Consider the following 15,992-nt stretch of genomic DNA (forward strand, 5'->3'; position numbering starts at 1 on the left):
GTCCCAATCGGATAGCCAATCGATCCCATCGGTCTCTGATCAGATATTCATTGAACTGTCAGTGTCCCCCCAGCCCCGCCACATTCGATATAATTTCCTGCTGAAATTGACCAGCGATTTGTTGTGTGTGTTTCCAGTTATTTCTTAGGCATGTTTTTTTTAAATGATTATGGAAATATTGGCTGACCGCCACATGTGACATCAGCGTCTGCCCAAATTAAAGTCGGGAAAAAGTGCGTTAGGATTTTAAATGGACAGAGAGAGAGAGAGAGAGCAACGCAGCGTTAGAGACATGGATAAGGAAGACCGCCACAGAAGGCGATGAAGGGAGACTAATGTTCTTTTTAAATCTTATTTGGCCTTAAAGCTAAAGAAAACTGATGTACTGAAAATAAATCGATACACAGTAAAAGACACATCCAGCTCCTCGTCTCTGGGGGAGCTTGAACCATGGAAACTCTACATCTGCGGAATCCAGTGAGTACAACCTATTTTTCTAAGTTGAAAACTTTTTCTTGCCTCCCCTATTGCTGTTCAGTGTCCAGGTCGGACCGACCTGTCCCCCCCCACCCCACCCGCTCCACCACTGCTTAATTTAACGCTCCCTCACCCCCTCACAGCAGTGCCAGTGCTGAGCCAAAGGACATTTCATTAACTGCCACCAACCCTCAGTTACTCTTCCCATTCAGTCACCCACACAAATAAGCAATGTCCTCCTCTCCACTTCCATCCCTGCTCCATTCCACTCTCACTCAGGTCCAGAGCCACTGGACACGGGGATGCCAGCCCACACTGCAACGCGTAGTGTCCAGGGGATATTCGACTGTGGGGGATGTCACAGAAAGAACTGCAAGACGTAATTTGTACACTCTCGCCACCTCCCTGATTCGCAGAGTGTATGTTCTAAGTGATAATAGGATCCCAGCAGTGCAGAAGGATGCCCATCAATCCAAAGACTTGCAGATTAGGGGGATTGGCCACGATAAGTTGCCCCTTAGTGTCCAAAGATGTGCAAGTTAGGTGGATTGGCCATGCTAAATTGTCCCTTAGTGCCCAAAGATGCTCAGATTAAGTGGATTTGCCATGCTAAATTGCCCCTTAGTGTCCAAATATGTGTAGGTTGGGGGGATTAGTAGGGTAAATGTGTGGGGTCACAGGGATAGGGCAAGTGAGCCTGGGAAAAGATGCTCTCTTGGAGAGTCAGTGCAGACTTGATGGGCCAAATGCTTTACCAGTGTCGTTGGAGCAACTTGTCCTAGATTATAAAACAAAAGGCTTGCATTTAGATAGCACCCTTGGGGGGAGTAGCGGGGTAAATATGTCAGGAATGGGGACAGGACCTGGGTGGGTGCTCTGTCGAAAAGTCGATACAGACTTAGAATCATAGTATCCCTACAGTGCAGGAGGCCATTTGGCCCATCAGGTCTGCACCGACTCTCCAACAGAACATCTTTTCCCAGGCCCATCCTGCCCTATCCATGTGACCCCACACATTTACCCCACTAATCTCCCTGACCTGCACATCTTTGGACACTAAGGCGGGAGGGGGGGTGGTTTACAAGATTTGTGGGATTGTACCCCAGAATGAGTCAGTGGTGCCAGGGGAGGAGGGGAGATGGATGGTTAGTAAATGTTTCAATATTAAATGTGGCACTTTATTATTCCACTAACATTGGCACTGGTCTGTGGACCCTGGCTGTGCAATTAGGAAAGGTCAGACAGAGCTGGTAGGAAGTGTGTGAGCACTGAGATCCTGAGTCAGTACGTGCTGTATGCCCAAACTGGTGGCATGATTCCAACTGCAATGGTGGGATTGAACCTGGGTGGCATGGTAGCACAGTGGTCAGCACTGCTGCCTCAAAGCACCAAGGACCCAGGTTCAATTCCCAGCTTGGGTCACTGTCTGCGTGGAGTCTGCACGTTCTCCCCATGTCTGCATGGGTTTCCTCCGGGTGCTCCAGTTTCCTCCCACAGTCCAAAGGTGTGTGCGTTGGGTGGGTTAGCCATGCTAAATTCTCCCTTGGTGTCAGGGGGATTAGCTGGGTAAATATTTGATTTGATTTATTATTTTCACGTGTATTAGTATACAGTGAAAAGTATTGTTTCTTGCGTATTATACAGACAAAGTCTACCATTCATAGAGAAGGAAAGGAGAGAGTGCAGAATATAGTGTTACAGTCATAGCTAGGGTGTCGCGAAAGATCAACTTAATGCAAGGTAAGTCCATTCATAAGTCTGATGGCAGCAGGGAAGAAGCTGTTCTCGAGTCGGTTGGTGCGTGACCTCAGATTTTTGTATCTTTTTCCCAACGGAAGAAAATGGAAGAGAGAATGTAAGAAATTGCATTAAAGTAACAGGGATAGTTACAGGGATAGGGCCTGGGTGGGATTGTTGTCAGTGCAAGTTCAATAGGCCAAATGGCCGCCATCCACACTGTAGGGATTTGATGGTTCAGAACCATGGAGCACTGTTTTGATCTCCTTAAGGGGTGAACTTGCTTTGGGAGAGGTTCCAAGAGCACAAGGAACTACAAAAGATCATGACTGTAGCCCAATATGTCACGCAAACCAGCCTTCCATCCATTGATTCTGTCTACACTTCCCGTAGCCAGCATAATCAAGGACCCCACGCAGCCTGGACATTCTCTCTTCCACCTTTTTCCATTGGAGAAAAGATTCAAAAGTTTGAGGTCATGTACCAACCGACTCAAGAGCAGCTTCTTCCCCGCTGCTGTCAGACTTTTGAATAGATCTACCTTGAATTAAGTTGACTGTAACACTACATTCTGCACTCTGTCCTTCTCTATGACCGATATGCTTTGTCCGTATAGCATGCAAGAAACAATATTTTCACTGTATATGTGACAATAATAAATTAAATCAAATCCAAAGGTTAGAATAGAATCCTACAGTGGAGAAGGATGCCATTCAGCCCATTGAGTTTGCACTGACCACAATCCCCCACCTAGGTCCTATCCCCATATCCTAGCTAGTCCCCCTGACACGAAGTGGCAATTTAGCATGGCCAATCCACCTAATTCACACATTTTTTGGACTGAGGGAGGAAATCTGGAGCACCCGGAGGAAACCCACACAGACACGGGGAGAACATGCAGACTCCACACAGACAGTGACCTGAGGCTGGGTATCAAACCCGGGTCCCTGGCATTGTGAGGTGGCAGTGCCAACCACTGTCACTGTGCCACCCCTGCCAATTCATGCCCCATTTCCTCATGCAGAAATTGTACCCTTCTGTTCCTTCACGCTAAAGTGATTGAATTGATTTATTATTGTTGGGATACAGTGATAAGTATTTTTTATTGCATGCTAAACAAACAAAGCATACCATTCATAGAGTACGTGGGGAGAAGGAAAGGAGAGGGTGCAGAATGTAGTGTTACAGTCATAGCTAGGGTGTAGAGAAAGATCAGCTTAACAGGAGGTAAGTCTATTCAAAAGGCTGATGGCAGCAGGGAAGGGGCTATTCTTGAGTTGGTTGGTACGTGCCCTCACACTATTGTATCTTGGCCCTGATGGAAGAAGGTGGAAGAAAGTATTTTTAAAGTTAAAATTTATTTATCGGTGTCACAAGGAGGCTTACATAAACACAGCAGTGAAGTTACTGTGAAAATCTCCTAGTCGCCACACTCCAGCGCCTGTTCGGGTACACTGAGGGAGAATTTAGCATGATCGATGCACCCTAACCAACACATCTTTTGGACAGTGGGAGGAAACCAGAGCACCCAGAGGAAACCCAAGCAGACATGGAGAGAACGTGCAAACTCCGCACAGTGACCTAAGCCCGGAATTGAACTTAGATCTCTGGCCCCTGGCAATGCTAACCATTGTGACACTGCGCCGCCCTCCAAGGTGTGTGGAGACCTTGATTAAGGTGGCTGCTTTCCCGAGGTAGTGGGAAGTGTAGACGGAGTCAATGGACAGGGGGACTGGTTTGCATGGAGGACTGGGCTATGTTCACGACCTTTTGTAGTTTCTTGCGGTGTTGGACAGAGCAGGAACCATGTCAAGCTGGGATGCAACCGGAAAGGTCTACACTTCCCACTGCCTCAGCAAAGCAACCAGCACAATTAAGGACCCCACGCACCCTGGACATTCTCTCTTCCACCTTCTTCCTTTGGGGAAAAAGATATAAAAGTCTGAGGTCACGTACTAAGTGACACAAGAACAACTTCTCCCCTGCCGCTATCAGGCTTTTGAATGGACTTACCTTGCATTAAGTTGATCTTTCTCTACACCCGAGCTACAACTGTAACACTACATTCTGCACCCTCTCCTTCTCTATGAACGGTATATTTTGTCTGTATAGCGCACAAGAAACAATATTTTTCAGTGTATGATAATACATGTGACAATAATAAATCAAATGAAAGGATGCTTTCTGTGGTGCATCTGTAGACTGTGAAGCTTGTCAAGACCTTGGGAATGGTGATTTGCCAGCATTGGACCTCCAGATGGGAGAAAGTTACAGTAACAGAAGATGGGATCATTCCCTTTACGGGGACATCTCTTCTGGCCTCTTGTTCACGCCCGGTTTCCATTATTTGACAATTGTTGGCCGTGTTTCCAGCTGCCTGGACCCCAAGCTCTGAAATTCACTCCCTAAACCTCAGATCAGTAGAGAGGGAGGACTGGTTTTCACTGGCGGAAGTGATGGTAGCCCAGGGTCACAGATCGAAGACAATTGGTAAAACACGGGGAGGAAAGGGGCAGAAGTTGAATTTTGACCTGTTGAACTCGGATCCGAAAGGAGCTGCATAAAAGGGAGGTGGGAGAAGATTCAATGGTAACTTTCAAAAAAGGGAATTGGAGAAATATTTGGAGGAAAAGGGGCATTTTGTAAGGCTGTGGGCAACAAGCAGGGCAAGGGAGATTATTTGGATAGCTATTTCAAAGAGACAGGATTGGCTCAGTGGGCCAAATAACCTCGTTCTGTGTTATATGGAGCAAAATTCTGAGTCTTTGACTGCATCTGGCCTTCAATCCATCCCATTTCATTTGAAATATTTGATTGTTAGTATCTTTGTCTGTCTGTGAGAGAGATTAAGCGTATTATCAGAAGTACTGGGACTCTTTCGGTTATGTACCAGAGGGACAATTTAGTTGCGTCTGTCAGATAGATTATAATCATCATCCAGTATGGTCTTCTCCACATGCTATCTGCAAACCACACGCACTTTGCAGAGTCATAACTAATACTTGACATTGCGTGGCAAATGGTTCCTTCGTAAAGCAATCACTCACATTATTTGTAGAATCTTGCAGCACGTGGCACGACCATTCAACCTATCATGATTCTGCCTGCTCCCCCTTCTCATTCTCCACAGCCCTGCATACCTTTTCAAATATTTAACCAATCCCTTTTGAATGTTTTTTTCTAAAGTTTATTTATTAGTCAAAAGAAGGCTGACATTAACTCAGCAATGAAGTTACTGTGAAAAGCCCCTAGTTGCCATAGTCCAGCGCCTGTTCGGGTACACTGAGGGAGAATTTAGCACAGCCAATGCACTCTAATCACCACGTCTTTCGGACTGTGGGAGGAAACCGGAGCACTTGGAGGAAACCCACACAGACACGGGGAGAACGTGTAGACTCCACACAGACAGTGACCCAAGCTGGGAATCGAACCCGGGTCCCTGGCGCTGCAAAACACTGTGCCGCCCCTAAAATCCACACAGTCACCGGAGACTAGAATCGAACTCAGGTCCCTGGTGCAGTGCTAACCACCGTGCTGCCCCTGAACTCCACACAGACAGTCACCAGAGACCAGGATCGAACTCGGGTCCCTGGCTCTGTGAGGTAGCAGTGCTAACCACTGTGCCGCCCCTAAAATTCACACAAACCGTCACCGGAATCGAACCTAAGTCCCTGGAGCTGTGGGGCAGCAGTACAGGGTTAATAATGTATCTGCTCCCCTGTCCTTCGCGAAGAAAGAACTTATCCTCATCTACCCCCCCAACCCCCACTGGTTCTTTTGTCAATTATCTTTGAACTTGTGCTGTCTCGTTACTCAGACTTTCAGTCACCTTATTTGTTTTCTCCTTATCCAGCTTAGTTTAGAAACTCCTTCATGATTTCTACTCCTCCACCTCTGGCAAATCCCCCTTTAGACCCTCTCTGCAGCATACAGTGAAAAATATTGTTTCTTACACGCTATACAGACAAAGCATCCCGTTCATAGAGAAGGAGAGAGTGCAGAATGTAGTGTTACAGTCATAGCTAGGATGTAGAGAAAGATCAACTTTCAAGTGTAGGCAAAATCAATGGATGGAAAGCTGGTTTGTTTGATGGAGTGGGATTCCTTCACGACCTTTTGTAGTTTCTTGCGGTCTTGGTCAGAGCAGAAGTCATACCAAGCTGTGATATATCTGGAAAAGTAATTCTCCTCCGCGCCCCCTCCAAGGACTGATGCCTAGACATCTAATAGAAAATGCTGGAAAATTCACCATCTGTGGAGAGAGAGAATAGACCCAACGTTTCGGGTCTGGATGACCCTTCATCAGACTAAAGGTCATCCAGATTCGAAGTTTTGGTTCTATTCTCCCTCCACAGGTGCTGTCAGACCTGCTGAGATTTTCCAGCATGTTTCTGTTTCAGATTCCAGCACCCGTGGTAATTTTGCTTTTAAATTATTTTAAGGCCTAGATTTCTACCTCCCTAACCCCCCTCGCATCGGTCTGTGAAGTGCAGCCACTGTCATTCTGAGAATGAGGTCAGCTGTCAGTGCAGCCATTCCACATTCCCTGAGGTAAGATTTCGAAGCCCTTGGCGGGAGTTTTCCCATCCCGCCTGCCACAGGAATTGTAGTGGGGGTGGTGGTGGTGGTGTGGGGGTCAGAGCACACAAAGGTCTGTTGACCCCGGGCGGGATTTTATGGTTTTGGGAACAAGCGCAGCCAGAAAACCCCGCCCTTTACGTCCTGAGCGTTGTGCTGGTTAGATGCATTGGCCGTGCTAAATTCTCCCTCGGTGTACCCAAAACAGGCGCCTCACAGCACCAGGGACCCAGGTTCGATTCCCAGTTTGGGTCACTGTCTGTGCAGAGTCTGTACATTCTCCCCGTGTCCGCATGGGTTTCCTCCCACAGTCCAAAAGACGTGCTGGTTAGGTGCATTGGCTATGCTAAATTCTCCCTCAATGTACCTGAACAGAATGTGGCGACTAGGGGATTTTCACAGTAACTTTATTGCTGTGTTAATGTAAGCCTACTGGTGACTAATAATAAATAAACTTTAAATTGGGGAAAAAGCAAGACTTGTATTTACATAATGCCTACCACGGTTTCAGGACATCCCAAAGCACCTTAAGAGTCAGTGAAGAATTTTATGAAGTGTCGTCACCACAATAATGTAGGAAACGTGACAGTCACTTTGTGGGATCTTGCTGTGCACAGTGAGAGAATATCCAGATAATCTGCTTCGCGTGATGTTGACTGAGGGAGAAATATTGGTCAGGACACCCCCTCTCTGCTTTCAAATAATAACCATTGGAGTTTTCATCTCCAGGTGTGGGAATGCCTGGGATCTCAGTCCCATCTGATAAGAACTAGGGGCAGGAGTAATGTGACATGAATCCAAAATCAACCGGGATCTTGGGTTCATGTCACAATATCTGCAACCCTCCCACAACTTGCCTGGGCTTGCAAAATCTCACTAACTGTCCTGGAGACAATACACATCTCTTTAACCTGTGCTTAACCCTCTCTCCACTCGTTTTGTCTGTACCTTTAAGGCTTGATTACCTGTAAAGACTTGCATTCCAACCACTATTTTGTAAATTGAGTTTGTGTCTACATATGCGCTAATTGTGACCACAACTCCTCACTCACCTGAAGGAGGAGTGACGCTCTGAAAGCTCGCGCTACCAGATAAACCTGTTGGACCTTAACCTGGTGTTGTGAGACTACTTACTGTGCCAACGCCAGCATCTCCGCATCTTGGTCAAAGCAGCAAGTTTTAAAGAGCATCTTAAAAGGTGGGGGGAATTTTAAGGAGGGAATTCCAGAGCTTCAGTCCCAGGCAGTTGAAGGCACGGCCGCCAATGGCAGAGCGATTACAACTGGGGGAAGCTCAAGAGGCCGGAACTGGAGGAGCGCAGAGATTGAGACAGGCTGTAGGATTGGAGGAGTTTATCGAGATAAGAAGGACATGGAACAAGGATGCAATCTTTAATTTGAGGTGTTGCTTAAACGGAAACCACTATAGCGTTTTTATTCATAAATGGGCAAGCATTTATTGCCCATCCCTAGTTGCCCTTGAACTGAATGGCTTGCTAGACTATTTTCAGAGGGCAGTTGAGAGTCAACCACAATGCTGTGGCTCTGGAGCTAAATGTAGGCCAGACCGGGTAAGGACAGCAGATTTCCTTCCCTAAAGGGCATCAAAGTTTATCAAAGTCACAAGTAGGCTTACATTAACACCGCAATGAAATTACTGTGAAAATCCCCTAGTCACCACACTCTAGCACCTGTTCGGGTGCACTGAGGGAGAATTTAGCATGGTCAATGAACCTAATTGGCACTTCTTTCGGACTGTGGGAGGAAACCGGAGCACCTGGAGGAAACCCATGCAGAGAATGTGCAGGCTCTATGCAGACAGTGACCCAAGCCGGGAATTGAACCTGGGTCCCTGGCATTGTGAGGTAGCAGTGCTAACCATATTGCCATCTATTAGTGAACCAGATGAGTTTTTCTGACAATCGGCCAATGGTTTCATGGTCATAAGTAGACTCTTAATTCCAGATATTAAGAAATTCAAATTCCACCGTCCGCAGGGTTCGAACATCAGCTGAATTCCTGGATTAATAGTCTAGCGATGATATCACTAGGCCGTGGCCCTCCCTTAAGTTCAGTGAGTACAAAGAACAAAGAGGTCAAATTACAGCACATGAGCAGGCCCTTCGGCCCCTCTAAGCCTGCACCGACCATGCTGCCCCGACTTAACTAAAACCTCCTTTCCTTCCGGGGACCATATCCCTCCATTCCCATCCTGTTCATTTATTTGTCAAGACGCTCTTAAAAGTCACGGGGGTTGTGGGGGGCGGGGGGGGGGTTGTGTGTGTGTGTGTGTGTGTGTGTGTGTGTGTGTGTGTGTGTGTGTGTGTGTGTGTGGTTCCTAATTTCACCCTGAAAACATCTGGCTCAGGCTTTTAGACTCTTGTCCCTTACATAGAAAATGGGAGCAGGAGGAGACCATTCAGCCCTTCAAACCTGCTCCACCATTATGATCGTGGACGGTCATCCCAACTCGCCTGGTCCTGTACAACTGGGGGTGAAATTTGTTGTGAGTTAAGGTATGGGGCTTTGGTGAATGGCGAATGTAGCAATTTATTTCTGTGAGAATGCTGATCTATCCTACGTAGCCGAGAGACGATTTTTAAAACAAAACGGATTTTTGCAGGAAATGGGAGAAGCTGGCCTGGAATGATCTTGCTCCCAACGTGAATGGAAGAGAAGCCAGCCAAACAACTGAACACAATCTATTGTGCACTCGTACAGATACTGCAGTTTATTTTTTTCCCAGTATAATGGACTGACCTTGGAGCTCTATTGGCAGGAGAGGTGGAGGGGAGAGGGAGGGAAAACGAGTGAGGTGGTGACACTGGGGGAGGGGAAAAGGGGAAAGTGTAGTTGGGGGAGGGGAGGAAAGGAAAGGAGAAGATGGAGGGGGGGTGGGGGAAGATCGACCCATTTCTGGGAGAGAATTCCAAACCTCTCCAGCCTTTTGCATTGGGAAATCTTTCCCAATTTCACCCCTGCAACGTCTGCCTCAGGGTTTTAGACTCTGTCCCTTGCATAGAAATGTTGAAAATAGGAGCGGAAGGAGGCCATTCGGCCCTTCGGGCCTGCTCCACTCTTCATTATGATTATCCAACTCGCCTGATCCTGCCTTCCCTGCACAATATCCTTTGACTCCACCTTCGCCCCAAGTGTGATATCTAACTGCTTCTTAAAAACATCCAATGTTTTGGCCTCAACTACTTTCTGTGGTAGCGAGTTCCACAGGCTCATTACTCTCTGGGTGAAGAAATGCCTCCTCATCATAGAATCCCTATACAACAGAAGAGGCCATTTGGCCCATCAAGTCTGCACTGTGTAGAGGATTGTACCTAGGCTCCCCTCCCCAACCCCCACCCACCACTCCCTACTCCCCCTCCTTGTAACGCCACATATTTAACATGGCTAATCTCATCTAATCTTAACATATTGGGACACTAAGGGGTTATTTAGCATGGCTAGTCCACCTAATCTGCACATCTTTGGACTGTGGGACGAAACCCATGCACATGGAGGAAACCCACAGGGAGGAAGTCAATTACCACATAGACAGTCACCCAAGGCCAGGAGTGAACCCAAGTCCCTGGAGCTGTGAGGTAGCAATGCTAACCACTGTGCCACCATGCCATCTATCTCTGTCCTAAATAGTCTGCTCTGTATCCTCAGACTGTGACTCCCTGGTTCTGGATACCCCCACCTTCGAGAACATCCTTCCTGCATCATGGTGGCACAGTGGTTAGCATTGCTGCCTCACAGCCCTAGGGACCTGGGTTCGGTTCCTGACTCGGGTCAGTGTCTGTGTGGAGTTCTTCCCATGCCTGCGTGCATTTCCTCCGGGTGCTCCAGTTTCCTCCCACAGTCCAAAAGACATGCTGGTTAGGATGCATTGACCCAAACAGGCAATGGACTATGGTGATTAGGGGACTTTCACAGTAACGTCATTGCCATGTTAATGTAAGCCTTACTTGTGGCACTAATAAATAAACTTTAAAAACTTTTTCCAAATGTCATCTTTCATGACCACTGAATGCCTCAAAGTGCTTTGCAGCCAATGAGGTGTTTTTGAAGGGCAGTGACTGTAGGAAATGTGGCAGTTTGTGCACGGCAGGATCCCACAAACAGCAATGGCCGTAAATTCTGTCGAATATCTGAGTTAGCTGAAAGACAGCAGCTCTGACAGTGCAGCACTCCCTTGGTGCCTGTCTGGGATCAGCCCAGATTTTGGGAGTGGAGCTGGAACCTGCACCTTCTGAGCATTCAGCAGTCTGGATGGAACTTCAGCACATAGCAAAGTGGTGGAAGGTGTAGTTGAAGGATGGGGCAGGCCTCTTGCCCAGATCTCTGCCTGAACGACCAACCCAATATTGCCAGGAGCTGTAATGCTCATAGTGTCATAGAATCCCTACGGTGCAAAAGGGCGCCACAAGTTCTCTCCCATGTCCCATCCCTGTAACCACACTTATTTTCCATGGCTATGCCAGGGTGGTGCTCTGGGGACCTGGGTTCGAATCCCACCATGGCAGATGGTGAAATTTGAATTCAATTTTTTAAAAAAGTCTGGAATTTTGAAGTCTAATGAAACCATTGTCATAGAATCCCTACAGTGCAGAAGGAGGCCATTCGGCCCATCAAGTCTGCAGCAACCACAATCCCACCCAGCCCCTATCCCCGTATTCCCATGCGTTTACCCTAGCTAATCCCCCTGACACAATTTAGCATGGTTAGTCCACCTAACACACATGTCTTTTGGAGTGTGGGAGGAAACTGGAGCACCCGGGGAGAGTGTGCAAACTCCACACAGTGGCCCAAGCCGGGGATTGAACCCAGGTCCCTGGCAATGTGAAGCAGCAGTGCTAACCTCTGTGCCGCCCTAAGTCAATAAAAGTCATAAAAACTTGTCACTTGTGTCCGTTTAGGGAAGGAGATCTGCTGTCCTTACCTAGTCCGTCCTCCACGTGATTCCAGACACACAGCAATGTGATCGATTCTTAACTGCCCTCAGGAACGGGCAATAAATACTGGCCCAGCCAGCGAGGCCCACATTCCATGAAGGAATAAAATAGATTAGAGAAGATTGGGAATAAAGTGAGGGCGGGTTTTTTTAGATAAATAACTTACAATGGATGGGTTGCTTACGTGATGGGCCCCTGGGAGTAAGCCATGATGAAGATAAGATTGTACAACTACCCTTTACTCAGTTTGTCAGCCACAGCGCAATGGGTAGTCTCTCAGAGGTTTGTGGGTTGAGGTCCCACTTGAGCACCATGAGACTGACATCCCCAGTAGTGAAGGAGTGTAGCACCCGCAGGTGTTATCTTGCAGATGAGATGTTAGACCATGGCTTTGCCTGGTGGACATGAAGTGGAAGAGTTGGGGCAGCCTTGTGGTGTCAATATTTGGCCAACATCATTAAAAAGAAAACAGATTATTCGGTCATTGTCACATTTGTGGGAGCTTGCTTTGCACAAATTTACTGCCAATTTTCCCAGAACCCTTTAAAAGATCCTTGGGGCGGCATGGTGGTTAGCACTGCTGCCTCACAGCGTCAGGGACCTGGGTTCGATTCCTGGCTTGGGTCACTGACTGTACGGAGTTTGCACATTCTCCCCATGTCTGCATGGGTTTTCTCTGAGTGCTCCGGTTTCCTCCCACAGTCTGAAAGATGTGCAGGTTAGATGCATCGGCCGTGCTAAATTTTCCCTCACTGTAGCCGAGCAGTCGCCCGAGTGTGGCAATTAGGAGATATTCACAGTAACTTCATTGCAGTGTTAATGTAAGCCTACTTGTGGCAATCATAAATAAACTTTAAACTTTGGTTGTGACGCACTTTGGGGCATCCAGTGGTTGTGGAAGTTGCTATATAAATGCAAATCTTTCCCCCGGCTGGGACAGTTACAGTCATGAGAGTAGTGGTCAACTTCTGCTGTGTGCTAATGGTGCCCTTGTCTCTTGACCCCCACCTCCAGCTCCACCATGCTCCCTGCTAGTTTTTTACAGATGATCGTACTGTGTGCCCGGGTCCTGCTGGCTGGACAGGCCAGCTCGTACTCTGAGGGAGGGAGGAGAGCAACGTCGGAGGCGAGTCACCGCCCCTCGCCTGACCCGGAGCTGGTCCACACCCTCCGCCGGACGCTGCTGGGCAGATTCGGCCTGAGCCGCCTCCCCAGGCCCAGTTCCGCCGCCACCGTGCCGCAGTACATGCGAGACTTGTACCACTTTCACACCGGCGCCTTTGACAACATCCAGGACCCCAGCTTCACCTTCTTGGAGAGACACGTGCGGGATGCCAACACAGTGCGAAGCTTCCATCACCTGGGTGAGTGTGAGCACAGGAACTTGGTGGGGGTGGGGGGGGGGGGCGGGGTAGTGGGTACACCATCGAGTGAAGGATCTCAGTCTACATCTTCCCCACCCGGTCTCCCCTTTCAGAGGCTGGTGGGCTGGCTTTTGGAGTCTAGGCCATTTCCTTTAAACTCCAAACAATTTTCAACTTAGACTCTATCACCATAGCAGCAACAAGCAAATGAGAACCAGTTCCCTTTCAACTCCCATGCCATTGCCCTTTATTATTTCTTTGGATGGAGGCATCGCTGGGAAGGCCACCATTTGTTGCCAATCCCAAACTGCCCTTGCTAAACAAAATCAGAGAATCCCAACAGTGCAAATGGAGGCCATTCAGCCCATCAAGCCTGCACCAACAAGTGCACTCTATCCCCATAACCCTGCGTATTTACCCTGCTAAACCCTCTGACACAGAGGGCAATTTGGCATGCCCAATCCACCTAACCTACATATCCTTGGACACTTAGTCCAATTTAGCATGGCTAATCCATCTAACACGCGCATCTTTGGAGTATGGGAGGAAAATGGAGCACCTGGAGGAAACCCATGGGGAGAATGTGCAGACTCCGCACAGTCACCCGAGGTGGAATTAAACCCAGGTCCCTGGCACTGTGACGCAGCAGTGCTAACCAATGTGTCGCCCACATTTCAGAGGGCACCTGCGCAAGGATATTTTGGCCCTGGAGGGAGTGCAGAGGAGGTTTACTAGGCTGATACCGGAGTTGAGGGGATTGAGCTATGAGGAGAGGCTGAATAAACTAGGCTTGTACTCATTAGAGTTTAGAAGAATGAGGGGAGATCTCATTGAGACGTATAAGATGATGAATGGGATGGATAGGATAGAGGTGGAGAGACTCTTCCCGCTCAAAAAAGACAGTAGGACTAGGGGGCACAGCCTCAAGATAAAGGGGGGGCGGTTTAGAACGGAGTTGAGGAGGAACTTCTTCACTCAAAGGGTGGTGAATCTCTGGAATTCTCTGCCCGTTGAAGTGGTGGAGGCTGCCTCGCTAAATATTTTTAAGAAGCGGGTTGATGGGTTCTTGATAAGAGAGGGGATTAAGGGTTATGGGGAGAGGGCGGGAAAGTGGAACTGAGCCACGACAGATCAGCCATGATACTCCTGCTCCTATTTCTTATGTTCTTATGTTAAGTGTTAAGGTGGTGGTGAAAGGTGCTATAGAAATGCATGTCTCTTTAAGATTTGATTAGTGTGGATCTGAAACAGTATAGGAGAAACTTAATTCAATGTCTTACTTTTCTTACAGGGTTTGGTCAATTGCTCATTTGCAAGGCTGCAATTGAGAGGGCGATACCGTGGCACAGTGGTTAGCACTGCTGCCTCACAGCGCCAGGGACCCGGGTTCGATTCCTAGCCTTGAGTCACTACCTGTGTGGAGTCTTGCATGTTCTCCCCCATGTCTGTGTGTGTTTCCTCCGGGTGCTCCAGTTCCCTCCCACATTCTGAAAGACGTGCTGGTTGGGGTGCACAGGCCGTGCTAAGTTCTCCTTCAGTGTATTCACTGGGCAATAGATAATCATTAGTGGCGTAGCCAGCGACACCAAGATCCGGTGAAAAATTGATGGGATGGAGGGTATTTTGCTCCACAGGTCTTATTATCAACCCGACTGGTATTTTTGTCTTTGACAGAATATCTCCAGGACGTCCCCCATTCCGAGGGAGGGAATTTCCACCAGATTGCCTTCAACCTGAGCAACATTCCTGACCACGAGCAAGTCACGTCGGCCGAACTGCGTCTATTCAGGGGGGCTGACGGGGCGACACGTCTCGGGACGGAGCTGGTTGCCATTTATGAGCTCTTGGGGCCCCTGGATGGAGGCAGGAGGGGGCGGCGTCTGCTGGACAGGCGGCTTCTGCCCACCAACCGCACTAAGTGGGAGAGTTTCAATGTGGGCCTGGCTGTGGCGGACTCCAGGAGGGGGCGGCAGGGCCTGGTCACCTTCCTGATCGAGGCGCGGCGAGCAGAGCCGCAGGCCGGGCCGCCGAGAGTGGGCAGGTCGCTGCGCGGGAAGGAGGAGGAAAGGGGCGGCCGGCCGGGTCAGTGGCCGTTCCTGGTCACCTATGGGCAGGACGGCAGCGGGCGAGCCCTGGGGGCCAGGAGTAAGAGGCACGGCGGGCGGAAGAGGAGCCGGGGGCGGAATCGCTGCCGGAGGCAGCCGCTCTACGTGGACTTCGAGCGGGTGGGCTGGACGGAGTGGATCATCGCTCCCCGGGGCTACAACGCCTTCTACTGCCAAGGGGAGTGCCGCTTTCCCTTGGCGGACCACATGAACTCCTCCAGCCACGCCATTGTGCAGACCCTGGTGAACTCGGTCAACGTGAACATTCCCCGGGCCTGCTGCGTCCCCACCGAGCTTAGCCCCGTCGCCATGCTTTACCTGGATGACGACGAGAGGGTGGTCCTGAAGAATTACCAGGAGATGGCGGTTGAAGGCTGCGGATGTCGCTGAGAGCTCCCACCTCGAGGGCCTGGGGGGGTCTTCCCTCGAGGAAAAACCAGGTGGACTCTCTCTCTCTCATTGCCACCCAATTGTTGAGATCTTTATTGGCTTTTGGAGAGGTTATGTTCATCCAGACCACCCTCTCACAATGCGCCACATCTCACAGGCATCTCCGTAGGGGCACAAGGGATCACCTCTTGCCTTCAAGAAAAGACTCCAGCCTGGCTGCATCGCTCATCGTTCAAGGGCAGAACTTGCATTTATATAGCACCTATGGACATCCCAAAGCACCTTTCAGCAATTGAAGGATTTTTTTTTAAAAAACAGTGTGGTCACTAAATGTAACAGCCAAGATGCCACCTCCCCCCCCCCCGCAAAACTCTGATGTCCCTTCAGGCG

At 49.0% G+C, this 15,992-nt stretch overlaps 1 protein-coding gene across 1 annotated transcript; it reads left to right on the forward strand.

Moving 5' to 3' along the window:
* Positions 1–333: 333 nt before the first annotated feature.
* On the forward strand, positions 334–15,907 carry LOC145339099 (bone morphogenetic protein 4-like). Its single transcript, XM_080183532.1, has 3 exons — positions 334–477; positions 12,758–13,107; positions 14,782–15,907. The coding sequence occupies exons 2-3, from the start codon at positions 12,765–12,767 to the stop codon at positions 15,600–15,602; spliced, it is 1,164 nt and encodes a 387-aa protein (XP_080039658.1). The 5' UTR covers positions 334–477; positions 12,758–12,764; the 3' UTR covers positions 15,603–15,907.
* The last annotated feature ends 85 nt before the right edge of the window (positions 15,908–15,992 follow it).

The sequence above is a fragment of the Carcharhinus amblyrhynchos genome, unplaced genomic scaffold (assembly GCF_965287045.1).
Source record: "Carcharhinus amblyrhynchos unplaced genomic scaffold, sCarAmb.v2.hapA chromosome_324, whole genome shotgun sequence".
Lineage (NCBI taxonomy): Eukaryota > Metazoa > Chordata > Chondrichthyes > Carcharhiniformes > Carcharhinidae > Carcharhinus > Carcharhinus amblyrhynchos.

Excerpts from the sequence above, each read along its gene's own strand:
- LOC145339099 (XM_080183532.1), top strand. The coding sequence starts at position 12,765 with ATGCTCCCTGCTAGTTTTTTACAGATGATCGTACTGTGTGCCCGGGTC. Across the intron at positions 13,108-14,781 it reads GCGAAGCTTCCATCACCTGG|AATATCTCCAGGACGTCCCC; the intron begins GTGAGTGTGAGC and ends TGTCTTTGACAG.